The sequence below is a fragment of the Suricata suricatta genome, chromosome 10 (genome assembly GCF_006229205.1).
Source record: "Suricata suricatta isolate VVHF042 chromosome 10, meerkat_22Aug2017_6uvM2_HiC, whole genome shotgun sequence".
Taxonomy (NCBI): Eukaryota; Metazoa; Chordata; class Mammalia; order Carnivora; family Herpestidae; genus Suricata; species Suricata suricatta.
In genome coordinates, this window is record NC_043709.1 from 34560424 (window position 1) to 34578365 (window position 17942).

The following is a 17942-nucleotide window of genomic DNA, read 5'->3' on the forward strand; positions in this document are numbered from 1 at the left end:
GGTATAATCACATTCTATAAATATCATTGACAGGGTAATTGGGAGAGTGATGGAATATGGGATATAATAAAACATAATATTGATGTACTCTTTCATATCATATAAATTATTCAATTAAATTATAATAGAATGTAGTGACATCTAAATATTTGGTGGCATAGGACAGATTTCTAAAAATATACTTTGAAATACCATAGTTCTGGTGGAATTTTCCAAATTGTCATCATCACAAAGTACAGGCAAAGGCACATTTACAAAAGAGTAGTTGACTGCAAAGGAAACAAAATAGCCAAACATTAAGCATACAAAGAGAATTAAAAAATGAAAACCTACTGAGATTACTTTCTCAATGTAATTGAATAAGTTGATATCTGTAGAGTTAAAAAGTTAATTATTATTGTTAAAGTCAATATGGTCATTACTTGCTAAAGGAGATTAGAACAAGGGCCTACATTAAAATCAGAGGTAGTCACTTGTTTCTGGTCGCCATGCATGCATATTTATCCCTCTCCTTTCTTACCAATTCTGATTTTCTGGTCACAAATTGTCTTTTACATAATACAAGAGAAGGCTTCAGATGAAAGAGGCATTTTAATACTTTTTGGTATTTTTGGAAACAAATTAAATTGCTTGACTTCTCAATATGTTTTTGACAACTTCATTATAGTATCTAGCTGCTCAGTGATATTACCAAGAGAAAGTTCTCAGAGGAGCTATTCATTTTGTGCCCTTTAGGGTGGAAAAGGAAGACACATGATAGAAATTATTAGAAAAAGTGTCTCTAGAAGTCTTGAGCTATTACTTGTAACATGGAACTCTATTCTCTCCATCTGACTGGAGAATGGTTGACAGCTTTGTCTTGAATGAGTATAATTCCTGTCAAATCCAAAGGAGGTAAGAGAAACACTAAATACATTTCAGATTGGAATAGATAGTTCTAACGTAGACTGATTGAACATTTTTTTAGCCTCTCCTGTGGTCATATTGTAAACCACTCTCTTATTTGTGGCACTGTTTTCCCTATAACACAGTGGCTCAATATTTGGCAGATTATTGGGCAACCCAAAGGGACACAGTATCAAAGTGTTCTAATCAAATCCTCCACTCCTATGACAAAAAATTTAATTATTTCTAGCAGCAATTATTAGTCAATTCCCCATGTGTCTATCCATTCACTTTCCACGTTGCCTTTCTCCTTTTAGGATCTCTAGAAATTTTCCTGAACACCATTTCAGATATATCACGTTCTTAGATCCCTATAGGTATTTATTAGTGACCCCGTCAAGTTGTCTCACATATTTGTAACTTTTTTGCTCCACCCAACAATTTTCTTGCTAAACAAAAACTCTTTTGTCCACTCTTTGGAAGCCGACAAATAACACGATAATAGCAGGGAGCAGTTGTAAAAAGTTGAAGAAACGTTTTGAAAACTTAGAAGAAAATTTCACACAGAAATTTCAAGTGAATGGAACTTCCAATCCCAGCAGTACTTTGGGGGGAAAAATACATCTGAAAGCTCTACAGAATAACAACAGAAGGCCGATATACAGTGACGTGGCCAACGGAATCAAAGCCAACTCAAAGGCCTCTCTGATTACATCCCGCAGGAAGACCACCCAAAATGACACAGCAAGAAGGTTAAAGTCCTGGTACACGTGCATTCTTCTCTACTGCAAAGCTAAGCCGAGCAGAGTTACTGCAATTGCATTCCCATTTTGGCTTGTTCTCTTCTTATAGTGGAAGGTGGTTCCAATGCTTAAGCCAAGTTCTAGCAATACCCATGAGTTGTAAATAGTAGAAAGCAAATTCTATAATATTGAAAATATTTAAATTAAGTGGAAACTCATATTCTACAGGTACATACAATGAATTGGAATTACTGTAATTATTAAATTATCCCCAGAATCCCAGTTTGCTCCCTTGTAATAGCAAAAATAACCAAGATTTACATGCATTTCCTTTCTATGTACTAGAAATGATGACTATGTGAAAACGCAGTCTTAAGGTGAAGACATCAATGAAAAGAATTATTGAATTGCCAATCTCAACTTTTTTGAAACTGGATTTTCAAGAACATCTAGTTGATAAGGAGCAAATGATAGATGGAATTCTAATTTATTGTGTGTTTTATGTTTTACTCAACAGCAGTGTGCCAGGCTGAAGAAACAGTGCCAAAAAAGAAAGACTTGGCCCCTGCCTTTACTGGTTTCAGAGTAGAGTGCTTTCGATCTAAGACAAAACTGTACTTTGACTTAAAAACAGAATGGGGGCACCTGGGTGCCTCACTTAATTAAGCATCCGACTTTGTCTCAGGTCATGATCTCATGGCTTGTGAGTTTGAGCCCAGCGTAGGGCTCTGTGCTGACAACTCAGATCCTGGAGCCTGCTTTGGATTAGGTCTCCCTCTCTCTCTCTCTCTGTTCCACTGCTGCTCATGCTCTGTCTCTTAAAAATAAACAAACATTAAAAAAATTTAAAAACAATGAATTATGCAATCATTTCATGTAGCAAGACCACTTAATAATTGATATTTCTATAGCCTGTCATGTAACTACCACTAACTAGTTTGGGGAGCTTAGTTAAGCAACCTAGTGGGAGTGGGGGTGCTTATGTTCTTTAGGTTGAAAGTAAATAGGTCTAACTACACAGTCACTGAAATCCTCTCTGGCTCTCACAATCTAAATGTTTCAGATTTTTTTCATGTGCTACCTCTGTTTGTTTGGGTTGCTGTAGCAAAATACCAAAGACTAAAGCTTATAAACAACAGAAACTTCTTTCTTCCAGAGGCTGGAAATCTGAGATTCAGGTGCCAGCTTGGTCACATGAGGATTCACCTCTGGGTTGCATGATGCTCAAATATTCACATGGTAGAAGGAGCGAGAGACTTTTTTTGGAGCTTCTTTTACCAGGGTATGCATCCCACTCCTGAGTGATCTGCTCTCATGAATTAATCACTCCCCTGCTCTCCTACCTCCTAATAACATAATCTATGGACATATGAATTTTGGGGGGATATCAACATTCAGACCACAGGAATTTCCTTTAATCTTCATGGTCATCTGAAGTGTGAGGAGTAGAGAATGTGATTTGTGGAAGATGGAATCACTGGAGAAATGTCAAAAGAGATGACAAACCTCGTCTCCAGACTTGTGATCGCAGCCCGAGTGCTCACATGACATAGGATATGTGAGCACAGGACAATACGGGGACAGATTTGCTGGTTGCTAGCTTTATGACCTGGACAAGTTAATTTCATATCTCTGAGCTCTGGCTTCTTTAAGTATAAAGTTGCGGTATAACCTTGCACATCCATATGATGTTTAGCATAAAGTCAAATCTTTATAGCTAAATTTTATCCTTAATAAAGGAATTAGGCAATATATAATTATGCTATTATATAATGACAAATTTACCAAGACTGTCAAATTTTCTGTCTAGAACCCAAGGTTTTTCTTATAATTGATACCTGATTGTGTCATACTCCTGTCTCTCAACAAAAGAGTGTTGTGCTTTCCTCTAGGATCAGGACTAGAGAATCAGGGACTTCTAAATATGGCCATTTTAACCAAATGAACTATAAATGGGTAATGCTTGGGATATGTCCTAACATGTCCTATAGCTCATCCTATAGCTCCCTATAGGGAGCTCTTAATATTATTATAACTATTAAAACTTAATGTTAATTATTATTGGTTATACATGAGCCATGATATGTCTCTGTTTGACTCTCAATCTCTACCTTTTTAAAACTTTTTCCAGTTTCTGTTAAAATCCATGAGAACCTTAAGTGCTGTTGCTGTAGAAGATTTAAAAGGCTCGTACGACATATTTGTTATCAAGGCTTTATTGTTGAAAACAAAATTGAAATTCTCTGGCACATAAACAATTATTTCTACAAAAGGAAAGCCTACAAATCTTGATAATTTATACAAATAACAGTTTCTCAAAAAATAAAACTTTAATTTAGTAAACTTGTCTTGTGCTCTATATTTTTAGCACTGTCTGCAATAATCCACCATAAATCCCTGAGCGGAGACATTTTTTGACCATGTTCTATAGTTACCCTCCTCCCGCCCCCCCAAGTTGGTCAGTTACTAAGCCCAGCCCTGTAGTGAAAGGTGTCAGGGACATTCAGCTATTAAACATCCATGCATTTTCTGACACAGGCCCGATTATTAATGCTACCTGGGGACCGGGTCAACACGAAGCGCCTCTGCTGTGCAATCAGTAAACCTATTAAGAACCAAGTGTCTGAAAGGAAGAACATTAACAACAAAAAGACATAAAATGTTAAGACTAGAAAGTCGTCATAGGTCAATAACTATTTAAATAAATAAAACCGTTAGACATTGAATTTATCTCTATATCCTTATATTAAAGTCCTTATTTATTTACTTTTTTTTTTGCAATTGCCAATGCATTAAAAGATGAAAAATACACTTCAACCCACACTTTTGGTTTGACCACGGGTTTGCTGTTTTTAAATGTTAAATATCATCCTGAAGAACACAGTGATCTAGTTATAATTTAACATTTGGCCCTTCGTTGAAATGTTTACAAAATAAAATACATATTAGGAGGGCCTTCTTACTAATGCCATCAACAAACCTCTCTCACTAATCTGCCCTTCTTAAAAAAACACTAATGCCATAGGAACACTACGTTAAATTCTTTATCCCACTTTATTCAGATATGGAGCAAAACATAAAATATGGAGAAAACAAAATATGATGTATTTGCACGTCCAGCTTCCTTTTAACGAGGATGCTGCCCAACATATATACATGAAATGTTAAAGGAAAGGAGAAAAAGCTAATTTGCAGCTGCAAAGAACTGACTTAATGAATCACGTTTTGTTATTTTGCTATGGTAGAATAATAAATAAATAAATACGTAGGATATTGTGTAGCTATTTTCTCTATGAAGAAGTTGGTAGTGAACTTTTTTATTTTACCCAGTTCATTTTTAGTAGTTTGGAAGTCAAAGAATGTTCAATAAATGTTTTTCTCTACCTCATTTTTACTTGTGTAATGATCACTAAAGTAGTTACTAATAGGTTAAGAAATAAAATACCAATTTTTAAGTGAAAAAGTAGTTTAACTGTGAAAGCACAAGGCAGAAGATCTAAAAACACACAGGTTGATGCTATACTTACTGCAACTTAAAGTCAGTCAGTTTTGATGTCTTTTGGATAGAGCAAAATACGATAAAAATAATTCACTAAAAACTTACTAGCATTGCTGTTTAGGAACCTATCAGAACGTGGTTAGCATTTTATACCAATTCTTTCCAAAATATAACATCCACTGGCAACCACTGTTATGCACTCCTTTGCTCAGACTTGATTTTTTAACCATTAACATCTGGGAAGCACACAGCACGTTCTCTTTTGTCTAACAGCCGCTGGTTAGTTATTGGAATTAGAACACTTTTAAGCTCTTTTGGATTTAATCCTTATATAAGCATGTGCATTAACCAGGTAGAGCCATTTCAAAAGCCTAAGAATTAATACAGTGAATTCTGCTAGGCAGTCTGGGGGAAAATGTTGGTGACGTTAAAAATTAAGCTTGCCTGCCTGACACGTAAAAGGTTTCCACGATCTCTCCAGCAACACCGGTGTGAAACCTGATTACCTCAGCTCGGAACACGGAAAGCAAATGCTGTCTAAAAGAAACGAAGACTGTGACATCCAAATCATAACATGATATGTGCACCTGTGAAGCAACTATAGATCCTGACAGATCTTGACATACGTAAAAATTTTTTTTCATAGTTTCACAAATTGGCAAGCAGGCTGTCCCAAAGAGGGAAGACAGCAGCGTAAGGACAACTGGCCTCACACTGGGATTCACACACCTTCATCATTCTCTATTAACACTTGATCTTAATAGTTTAGCAGGGCTGAATGGACACTCTGACTTCCTCTCACAGTGTTTAAGGAACAATATAATTGCTAAATTAGCTTTCAAAAAGTAACAGAATTTGTAACTTAGATTCCCTGCCCACTCCACCCGCCCCTCGCCCCAACGCCCTAAGATCCTGTTTTAAGTGCTCTGGTTTAATAGGTCTATGGGTAACAATTACATCCTTCAGGAGGTCTCCAATGTTCCCCTTTTTGGTGTTAACGGCTGTGCCAACAGCAGAGTGAATACTCCCAGAAGTGGCAGTGACCCCAGCGACCTCTGCCCCCATCTGCAAGTCCATACTCGCTCTTGTCATAGCACTGCTGGGAAGTTCTGTTCATTCAAGAAGCCAGCTTTCCAACATGGTGGAGGACGAGGTACCGCCCTCCTGTGTCAGGTCTTGGAAGTCTTTAAACCTTGCTTTTCCATGATGTTCCACAGTTTGCGGAGGTTGGATTGCGTGATGACATCATCGGGCTTGAGCTGCAGTGCCCGCAGGTAGTTGGCCTCAGCCTTTTGAAGCCGGCCGTTGAGATGGAGAATGGCCCCCAGGTTCATCAGAGCGGCCGGATACTGGAACCAGAGAGAGGGAGGAAAGTGATTAAGACGCATGTTTCAGGCTTTCCTTCATGGAAGACCAAAATCTTCATCCACTTATGCAAATGATTCCCTTATGTCTGGAGGCATTTTATGGAAGCAATTTAGCAATTTATACAAATAGATCAAGATAACTAGGAATAAAAAAAAAGTTTTCAAACAGCTGGTGCACTCTGTGCTTTAAATAGGGCAGGCAGCTACAAAAATATTCTTCTTTAATGAGAAAGCATAGGTTACATATGAAAACCTCAGAGTCTAGTCAGGCTGTACTTTTCTAAGGAAACAGTTAAAAGTTATACAATTTCAGATAGAACTGAACTTTTTTTTAACTCAATGACGAGAAATAAAAAATTAAGTTGGAAAAGTTGACAAATCTACATCTACCCACTCTTTGTTTCTTCTCCTTAGCAATATTCCAGGCTGTTTATGCAAACATTAAGTAAATTAGTTAAAATGTTGTAAAATTTTACTGCTTTTTTCAGGGTAAAAACTCTAAAAAAATATTCAAATGTAACCACTAACGTCCTTTCCAAATCTAACCCAAGTACTTTAATGAGACAAAGTTCTTATTTTTAAGTCAAATTTTTAAACTCCTGGTGAATGTTCATTGTAAATATAGCAAAGTGAAAACATATCAAAACAAAATAAAAGGTAGTGCAGAAAAATGCAACCTTTGTCAGAAAAATTTTATATTCATTGTTTAAAGGTAGTTGTGATTCTCAAAGAAATTTTTATAATATGTGATATTTGCAATATGCAGTTCTCATATGAAAGGCAAAGTTAAAAAAAAAAAGTATGACTTATGTACCACTAGTTTCAGACAAGAGTCTCCATCCCCAAATTCTCAGATATTAGTTGACAACAATAGAAGTCCTTCCCAAGAGAAAAAAAAATTTTTTTTGCTTGCTTTCTACGAATAAAGGCAGTCTGTTCTTGACACTCAAAACTTTCTGGGAACATAGAGCAGCTAATATTTTGGCAGTTACACAAATGCATATTTCAAATATCAGATAAAACTAAATGTGTTTATGCTAAGATTGTGTTTTCATTTTATAGATGGTGTCAACAGAGTAATTGTCCTGGCAACTCTGTGATGCAGTGTAAAATAATGCACAATAATTTTTACAATTTAGTACTTTCACAAAATGCATGCATTTTCAGCTGAATTCATGTGACTCTACTCTTTACTGTAAAAACAGTTATTTCTGAACCAAAAAGGTGCTGGCAGCAGGGCTGAATAGCTCGGAATAAACCAACTGGAAAGAGATGATCAGATTTGGATTTTAAGAGGTCTGAGTTTGAATTCTTGCTCAACCACTGACTGTGACCTCGGTGAGGTCCCCTAACATATCTGTGCCTAACTCTTTCATTTATGAAATACTGAAATAACATCAACCTTTTTTGCATGTTGTCAGAAAGATAAAATGAGACAACCAACAATGTGGTACAGTATATACACCTAGGAGACATGGCGAATATCAAGTTCACTTTTCCTTCTTTTCTTCTGCTTGAGGTCGAGCATATGTATGGTTTTATAAAACCATTTTTCTGTTTTTATACATACTTTACAATTTTTATTCCAATGGCTATCCTATATGTCTGTGGATGTGCAAAATTCTCTTGAGTTCTCAACTATAGGGCATTACATTCAACCTTGTCCACATCCTCTTTTCTTTTCCAAAAATAATGTTGCAAATATAAGCTATTCCTGACCTTCAAAAACCTTTTGGTCCGGATGACGCCACACTTATCAAGAAAAATACAGATGGTCAGTTTCTAATTTTAAACCCCAATCCAAATAAACATAGCTCTAAATTACATGTGCAGTGAAGGTTCATGCTGGAAACCTAAAATAACCCCACCTACTCTGTCTTCCTAACAGAACTTTGTTATCATTCCATCCAATATTATCTTGAGTCTCTCAATGCCTAGATGCATTTCTGAATTCTATTCCCTCACAGAGCTTAGCACAACTATCAATAAACAGCTACTAAAGTGATGGCAAAGTGTGCTCACAGCCTGAATTACAGCGATGCTACTAGATAAAATGTTCAGACTTCCGCTATCCTAGTGGGAAGAGAGGAAATGGAGAGGGAGACCACGGTTGGAGACCATTCCCGGCTAACCAGAAATAGAAGAGGCCCAGCAACAGGGGCTGAGGGAAACCAGATGGCTCTGTGGGATAGTCGTTATTTCTTGAATTACTTTAATATCAAAGTATCTGTGCCCAACTACAATCACAACTAGAGGGAATTCTTAAAAATACCCAAAAGTTACTGAGTCACATTTCTGGGTGCCAGTGCCAGCTCTGTCCCAGATTGTGGGCAGTTGGACAAGTTGATGAAACACTGGAGACCTCAGTTTCTTAAAGAAATGAATGAGAACAGCACTTGCTACATAGAACTGCTGCTAAGATTACAGGAGAATACAATATTATTGTCTTTTTCCTCTTTTCTGTCTTCTTATCATCTCAACACAAAGCAGAATCTTCTGTCTGTGCCTGAGTAACCGCTGAATCCAAACCCTGGGGATTTGTGACCTGGCTTGACCTTTACTAGCTTTATAGACTCCCTTAGGGTAAAACAGAAGAGACAGAGGTCAAGACAGGTGGTGAAGTAAACCCAGCCACATAAATAGACTTTGCTATTGTTACTGAATTACAGCCCAGATTCTTCTGTCCTCAGAGTGCTTCAGTCACTTCCCTGCCATCAAATGATGAAAAAAGAAAAGTGAATATTACTCTAAATCAACACAATTAGGAAGTGAAATCTGTCATCCAATTGAATTCTGAATGCTAATTATCAGTGTCTTTGGAATAACTTTAATTTTTTTTTAATGTGTATTCATTTTTGAGAGAGAGAGAGAGAGAGGCAGAGTACGAACTGGGGAAGGGGCAGAGAGAGGAAGAGACAGAATCTGAAGCAGTTACAAGGCTCTGGTCTGTCAGCACAGAGCCTGACGTGGGGCTCAAACTCATAAGCTGTGAGATCATGACCTGAGCTGAAATTGAATGCTTAACCAACTGAGCCACCCAGGTGCCACATGGAATAACTTTAATTTTGCATTATCCACTCTAGCATGTTACTCATTAAACAAAAATAATAAAAAATGGACATTATGAGGTTAAATTGGGACAAAAGATCCATATACTCATTGTGTTCTATTTTTTAAATGTTTATTTAATTTTGAGAGAGAGGGAGTGAGAGAGTGAGCTTGAGCAGGAGAAGAGCAGAGAGAGATGTAAACACAGAATCTAAGGCAGGCTCCAGACTCCGAGCTTTCAGCACAGAGCCCAATGCGGGTCTTGAACTCACAAACTGTGTGATCATGATCTGGACCGAAGTTGGGCATTTAACCGACTGAGCCACCTAAGCGCCCCAATTGTGTTCTCTAAAGAGTAAAAAAATCCAAGTAAACTAAAAATGTGTATGTTTAAGAACATAATATTTTTAGGCAGCTATAGATTTCTGTGTTTAGATGTAACATTTTCATTTGAAAGTGTCTATCTCACCAGAGTAAAAAACGGTTTTCATTTTACAAACCTACATCATTATGCAATGCTTTTATTTTAATGTTTGTTTATTTTTGAGAGACAGAGAGACAGATTGTGAGCAGGGAAAGGGCAGAGAGTGAAGAAGACACAGAATCTGAAGCAGGTTCCAGGCTTTGAGCAGTCAGCACAGAGCCTGACACAGGGCTCAAACTCACAAACCGCGAGATCATGACCTGAGCTGAAGTCAGCTGCTTAACCAACTGAGCCACCCAGGCAGCCCTATGCAATGCTTTTAAAACATCACTATAGCCTCTTATTTGAGTGAGTGGAAACTGAGGAAATTTGCACGTACGCTCAAATGTGACCTAAGCAATGAGTACTTAGGTACAAGCCTTAGAGAACTGCTTGAAAGTGTCAACAGTTACTGTGACATAAAGGATTTCATGTATTTGTTAAAAACTTAAGAATAAAACTCGATATAGACAAGTCTCTGTTACATGGTTGTTTCCTCTCTTCAAAGACAAGCCTTCATAGTGCGACCAGGGGTAGCTTACTGGATGTCCAAGGGACTGAGTGCCTATGGGTCTTTTAGTCTTGCCTCCAGTCCAGGGAGTAGCATCAGCATCACTAGGGAATGTGCTAGAAATGCAGAATTTCAGGTGCCAACTAGAGAATCAGAATCTGAATTTTAACGAGATCCCCAGGTATTTTGTGCACTCATTGCAATTTGAGAAGCCATGTTCTAGAGGTCGTTTCCTGATTTTAGATCATATTATTTTACATCTTTTGAGACGAAGTGTCCTATAGGAGGATGAAGTCCCTTACTGAACAAAGAATGTCAGATCAAATGTCTATCCTCTCATAAAGTGAATTCTTCTGCCCATGCAATTATTTAGAGTAGTAAAATGTTCAAATGAAACTTTATTAACAGAAGTCATAAATGACTAAATATTATTAGTCAGGAGAGGAAATAAAAAGCCTCTTCATAGCCAAAAAGGAGCATGCAGATGTTTTTAAGCAGAATCAAGGACTAGCTAGCTATATAACTGAAATGCAAGAGGTTCAGGTGACTGGCTGTCTGATGACACACTGGTGCCCTTGCTCTCTGCCAGCTGTGACTCATGGGCTGGGGAACAGAAACCCAACCACAACACAACCACAACCCTCACACACATCTTCTTTGATTAAAGGCAGCTGATGAAATTTTCAGCATGTTAACAAAGGCAGTAGCTTGCAATCCAGTAAAATGGGACTTAGGGCTCCATACAACAAATGACATTGTCTCCCACTTCACAGACTAGAAAGGAGAACCAGACCTTTCTTGTTTCCTTGAAGAGGACAGATGCTTTACATCAAAGGGGCTGACTGGTTGCCATATTGAGGCAACAAATGACGTCTTTTTTCAAGTCTCTAGGGAATTATGACTTTATTGTTACCTGACTGTGGTCGTTGGTTTATTTCTCCAACACTGGAAGAAATAAGCAAATTCAAGTAATAGGTTGGGGTGGGGTAGAGCAAAGGCAAGATTGCACAGGACTGATTCTAGTCAAACCCCTTTGAGGCTCCCCAGGAACTCAGCTGAGCTCACGGGGTATCCCCAGCACACAGGATTAGAAGACAAAGTCATTTCCCTGGTTTTTGCCTATTATGTAGTCTCGGAAAGAAAAATATCTATGGAGGATGAACAGTAAAACCATATGGGGATTTAGGATTGGACATTCATGTTTCTACTGAGAACAGGACTAAAATCTAGAACTTTGAACAGAGGATTTGGGTAGAGCCTAGAAATAGGAAAAGGGTTTGGTTGAAATGGTCTGATTAGGCAGGAGCTGGAAATCCACACAGTAATTGTTTTCTCATCCTATTATTCCACTTACTTTTTTGTGAAGGTAAATCAATAGGCAAGAGAAGTTTTGAAAAGGATGAAAACAGAAATATCTGACCAGTATCTCTGATTTGATGAATATGTTTATTTCCATTCAAAGCACTGCTCAATTTATCCATATAGTTGTATATTTACCGTTATAGGAACTAAATAATTTTTGAGGAAGAATTTCTGAGGTTAGCCTTATCCTTATATTGCAAATATAATCTGCAAACTCAAATGAGTTTACCCAGTCTAAAGTTTTTAATGGATTCTCACTCTCTTTCAAGTAGCTACTGAATAACTTAACAAAGGCTACATATTGCCATTGAACTGTATTCAGTTGAAATTGCTTGCCCAATTGAATTTACTGGAGCAATAACTGTACCATTATGCTTGAAAAATAATGGTATAAACATAAAAAAACATACTCATGAAAAAGAGTATTTATGAATAAATTTAAAGAATCTCTATTTATTGTGCCTTGTACATGGCAGGTATTCAATAAATAATTACTGAATTAAAGATTATCTGTCAGGCTTATGGAAAAAAAAAGTGTACCATAAACCCAGACAAAGTTTGATACCTTATCCCTCCTCTATTCCAACATTACCCCTCTTCTTTGTCTTCCTGGCATGCTTCATGGTCAATGGCAAGCTAGAGATCTGAATAAATTACCCTTGATTCCTTGCCTTCTTCCATACACACACATCTGCTCTTACATCTAGTTGTTAAGTATTGACAGCTTTACCCAAAAATCTCCCTTAAATTTGTCTTCTAATTCTATTCTGTCCTTTACTCTACTTGGCTTAAGCCCTAATCACCCTTTCTTGGATCATTTAAATAAAATTACTTTGGGAAAGAAGAATAAGTGAATAGGTAGCTGAATAGATTAACGGGTGATAGATTAAAAGAATGAATGAATGAACACATGAGTAAAGCCATATGCAGGGTTTTTACTATAAACATTATAGATATACAAACAAAACTGAGAGAATACACTACAACTATGTACTTGCCTAAAAAGTGAAACTTTATAAAGACAACTGAAATCCCCAAATAATCTCACTGTCCTATTCCTGAACTCACCCCCATTCTCCCAAGAAAACCAAATGGAATGGTATTTATTATTCCAATGAGTATTTTCACCTTAACTTTTTGTGTACCCATTATAAATATATTATCTTATACATTTATAATGTTTAATTTTATAAATTTGTCATCATCCATCATGAGATGTCCTCCTGCCAAGCATGTACATGAGTCCTGGATTTTTTGCTCAACATTTTGTTTTGCAGATTTATCCATGTTTATGGATTAAAGGTTAGTTCTTTTTGATCAATTTCACTGAATGAGAACCCATTCTCTTAAAGATGAACTTACAGATTCTTTAGAAGAGGGGTCCCATCCATATTCTTTTGAATATCTCTACATATATTTACTGGGAGAGTTTTGAGGATTGGAATTGTTGGAGCAGATGATCTGCAGCTTTGCCAGACATTATCAACTTTTTCTTCAGTGTTGTTGTATCAAGTGCATTAGCATCAACAGGTAACAGGGGCCTCTTTGTTCCATATTCTTAACGACACTTGACATTGTCTGTTGTAAAATAGTATTTTATTCGGTGTTTGATTTCTTTTTCCTGATTACTACAGAGGTCAATACCATTTTCATAAATATATTAGCTTTTCTTTTTTTCTTTTTAGTGATCCACCTGTTCCTTAACCTTAGGCAGAATTAGGTTTGCAAGGCCGTCACCCACATGGTGGTATTTGAACGGGAATTCCACAGAGCTCCTGCTACCTCAAAACAGCTCCTATATAGGGCTGTCGGCTTAGTGTTTTCCTGATGGGAGTCACTTTCTCAAGACGGACCACCAAAGAAGCACTGTTTCTAAGATGGAAAACCTGTTACACACAAAAAGGGCAAATCTTTGATGTAGGTACACTTTCAAGGTGGGTGAGAGATGACAGAAATCTGGGCAGTAGAGAAGGGCACCAGGTCCACAGAAGGGTTGCACAGCAACGATGGGACAACTGGATGTGGGAGAAGCTGGCAGCTCCTAGTTAGCCCCACACAGAACTGGTCTTTTATTATGGCCTGCTTCTCTTCTTGACCTGCTTTCTGGCTTCTTTCTTAGCTATTCTGCTTAGAGAACACAAGAGAAATTAAAGCAAACAATATGTGTCATATTCTCCCTCTCCTTATCACCCTCCATTTCTATTGGCACTGCCTCGTATGGCGTCTTATCCATTCCTAAATGCTGTCCCCGCCTCCTCTTGTCCTGCCACCTTTGGTTCCTGCTCACCTGTATCTATCTCCCAGTTGACCATTTGTCTTTTTTGAAACACAAATGGGGTTTTAGAGGGTCAACCTGTGTCTACAGAAAAGAATCCAGACTCTTCAGGCCAGTGCCAAGACACAGATTATGGCATGGCACCCCAAATAAGCCCTCAATATACATTCTGCATGAGCCATGTGAAACTTTTATTTCTGCCATGTGCAATTCTGAGCACTTATTTTTTATCAGACTGTTTCTCTGACAAAACCCTCCTTCTTCCATTTTCGTTTCAACAAACTTCAGCTTATTTTAAAAAGGAGTTTAGCAATCTCTTATTCATAGTTTGCTCCTGTATGTTCCCATAGTACTGTCTACATGCATTAATTGTAACACTTATCCACAATGAATTATATCTACTTGTGATAAGCATCTGTCTTTGCTGGAGAGTGAGACAGACAGTGAATTTATTTTAACTGTCTTTATAGTGCTGGTGCCAGGCTCTGGCATATGAAAGAAATGCTCAATGAATGGTTGCTGAAAGAAGAAAAAAAAATATGATTTAGCAGGAAGAGCTGACCTTGAAGAAGTAAGTTCTAGCCCGATCTCCATGTAACTTCATAAACCTGAATAGGCACCTACTACTATATGTCAAGGTTACTGTCAGATACTCTAGATACGTGGTGAACAAGAACAGTATTTTCTTAGTCTATGTGAGGCTTTGGCCAACTTTAATTGTACATTTGGCATTTCTCACAAACCACTAACAGGGGTACATTCGTTATCTCATTTACATCCCTCACACTTATGAGGTCGGTGTTCCTCTTATCCTGCATTGTTCTAAGCATTGCTCTAAACACTAATAGGAGACACTTCACTGAGTGGTGTGGGATTCACTGCCCTCAGCCTGCTTATAGTACAGAGTGTGAATACAAATCCTTCTGCTGCCGAGAAGAATCAGACATGTCTGTAAGGGTGAGCTGTGGAGGAGAGGGAGACTACTTCCTTACGCCTATTAGATTGTCAGGTTGTTCCATCTTTAATTCTTCGGGAGGGAGAATGGCATACGAACTTTTGAAATTGGTGTCACATCAAAATGAACTTGTTACTTTCTAAATGTATTTTTAGCAAACTGCCGAGAGTAGAGCCAACAGTGGAGAGAAACCCTAACAGGAGAGTCTGAATTTCAATTAGTTTGGAGATTAAGATGTCAAGTGATATCCATGCTGTTGAATCTTTGAGACCCAATCAAAATGGATTAAAAATTATATTAAAAAATGAAATATTGATACAATAAACTAAAATACCTGTTACAAAAGTCTGATAAAACAAAAATCCACATGCAATGTGATGATCTTTATTTAGAAATGATAGTTCTTTATAGTCACATTTTGACTACAGTGGTATTTTGAATAAAGCGTCTCTGCTACAAGGATTTACCAAGTGTACATATGGCAAGGGAAACAACAGGGGGAATCCAGCAATGGCAAGGCACAGCCTGACAGATAATAGAAATGATTTATAGTGATTCTCTGTTTCAACACAGTATTTGTGTTTTTGAAATAGCTTTGAATAAAACAAAAGAGGTACAGGTGACAAGCAAGACCCAACGCTGTGTTAAGGGAGTAGTTTCAATTTCTCAGTGACACATTTTATCCTGTGTGCTCAATCCTTCTCTCCCACATCTGCCCCATTCCAGCGGGTGTTGCAAGAATGTTCATTTAACTTTTATGATGGGTGTGACTGCCACAATGTGGAGTGCTATTCATTTTGACGGCAACCAAAATGCCAAAAGCTGTGGTTAGGGGGATAGCAAACAGGGATCGTAACAGACTCCTTTCAAACGTGGTAGTTATTTCTAACAGACTTTAAAGTACCCATACCAAATTAAGAATATGAACTCAGAAATTATTCCACATGAAAGAAGATCTTATTTCAAAGACAGGTTTTCCCAATGTCCTTAATTTAATAAGACCATCTCTCACATGATCCAAATGGAAAACCTAGATCCCTGGCTACCTCAGTTTCACTCAGAGCTTTTATAAAAGGCAATCAGTACACTGTTTACCTAGATTTACAATAAGCACGTAGCTCATTATTTGAAGTAAAACTACAAATAAATGTTCTACATAAGTGAGAAAATATATGACTTTAAGTGCATGCAAGATTAGAACAATGAAAATAAGTAGAACTTACTGAAGGTTAAAGACATTAAAGTAAGGAAATTTACGAAAGAATCTGCACAAAGGCAAAATCATCTCTATCTCTAAAACATCCAGAGCCATCTGCCCTTACTAACGTAGAGAACTGCCACAGAACCTTTCCTTTTCCTTGAACCAAATTCCTTGTCTGCTTCTATTCCAAAGATGACTTAAGCAACATAATTCACTCTACACTTCCTTTCTCTTTGATAAGAACGGGAGGGAAGAACACGTGCGTGCTTTCTCCATCATAACTGTATTACGCAGAAGGATTCCCAGCTGCACGGGCCATCCACGAGTGTATCTGTGAAGCATGAGTTTGAATATATATGTGTATTATTAGATATCTAATAAAGCATCACTTTATTAGATATATTCAAACTCACACCACACATACTACAGCTTAGATACTATAATATCTAATTCTATTTATGAATCTATAAATGCCATATTATATATTACATATCTAATAAAGTGATGTATTTCAGAAATATGCTGGAAGTTGAGATTTGAGTTTAGAACATGTGAGAACTTAACTGTTATGGGAGACAGAAGCAGAGATTTTTTTTTTCTTTTTAATCTTTTTTCTTTTTCAGGGGCTGGATTTTTTGTTCTGCAAAATGATCATCTGAGGGTTTTTTTAAAAAATTTAATTTATTTATATTTTACTAGACAAAGAACTATATTAACCTTATTTCAAACTTTGTTCCCAGGCTTCTTCAACTTAATTAGCTGCAAGGAATGAATTGTATATAAGCAAAAACTGAAAAGAGTAGCCCTGTCCAAGGGGCTGGGGCTTAAAAATATTAGGGACCTAGATTTTATCAGATCCATGAACAAATTATTTAAAAAGTAGTCAGAATAGAAAATAGCAGCTCCCAATAACTTCTTCAAGTTTTATCTTCTTCGGAAGTTGACCCAATTCCGTTTGCTTCATTCTTAGAAGCTTCAAAATTCTCCACAAGGTCTGGAACTTCATCCTCCTCCTCCTCTCCGGTAGTGGGTGGTGCTTTTCCGTCCACAGATTGTTTGGGCAGAACTTCAGCTGCTCTTCCTAAACTAGTCAGACTGTCTGCACCACGTTGGTTTAAGATACTGGGTAGCATTTCAGTCAGCTGCTTTGTCTCAGTTAGTGCTCGCTGCCAGGGATGCCTGAACTTTAAGGGTTGTTAGAGTGCATCACTGTTCTTGGTTTGTGAACATACTCACTTCTTCAATACCAGAGAGACTGTTTACCCTTAACTTCTCTAAAGAGAACCGAAGTTTTTTATCATCTGCTGTAACGGTTCTATGAACCACTTTCTTTTGGTGAGCAGTTCCTTTCCACCAATGCACACTTGTGCTTGCCGTTTGGCGAGTTTCTCCTGGTTCATGATAGTTTCTTTTATCTTTTTGGAGTGAAAATGGGACCACGCAGGGGACTAGGGTTGGCACTCAGGGAGTCTTGGGTGGACCAGCTGAGATTAGGTGCACACACAATGGGCTCATCTGAGTTTTTAAAATAACAATGCTGCAAGGGGTGCTTGGGTGGCTCAGTTGGTTAGGTGTGGACTCTGCACTGGCAGTGCAGAGCCTGCTTGGGATTCTTTCCCTCCCCCTCTCTCTC

General features: G+C 37.6%; 1 protein-coding gene and 1 pseudogene across 1 annotated transcript in view; both read right to left on the reverse strand.

The window, feature by feature from the left end:
- Window positions 1-3826: 3826 nt before the first annotated feature.
- TMTC2 (transmembrane O-mannosyltransferase targeting cadherins 2) overlaps window positions 3827-17942 on the reverse strand; it is a 400088-nt gene continuing 385972 nt past the window's right edge. The window contains exon 12 of the mRNA XM_029955395.1: window positions 3827-6476. Coding sequence (XP_029811255.1) covers window positions 6297-6476 — 180 coding nt within the window. The 3' untranslated portion in view covers window positions 3827-6296. The remainder of the gene's footprint in view (window positions 6477-17942) is intronic.
- Window positions 17227-17709, reverse strand: LOC115303910 (annotated as a pseudogene).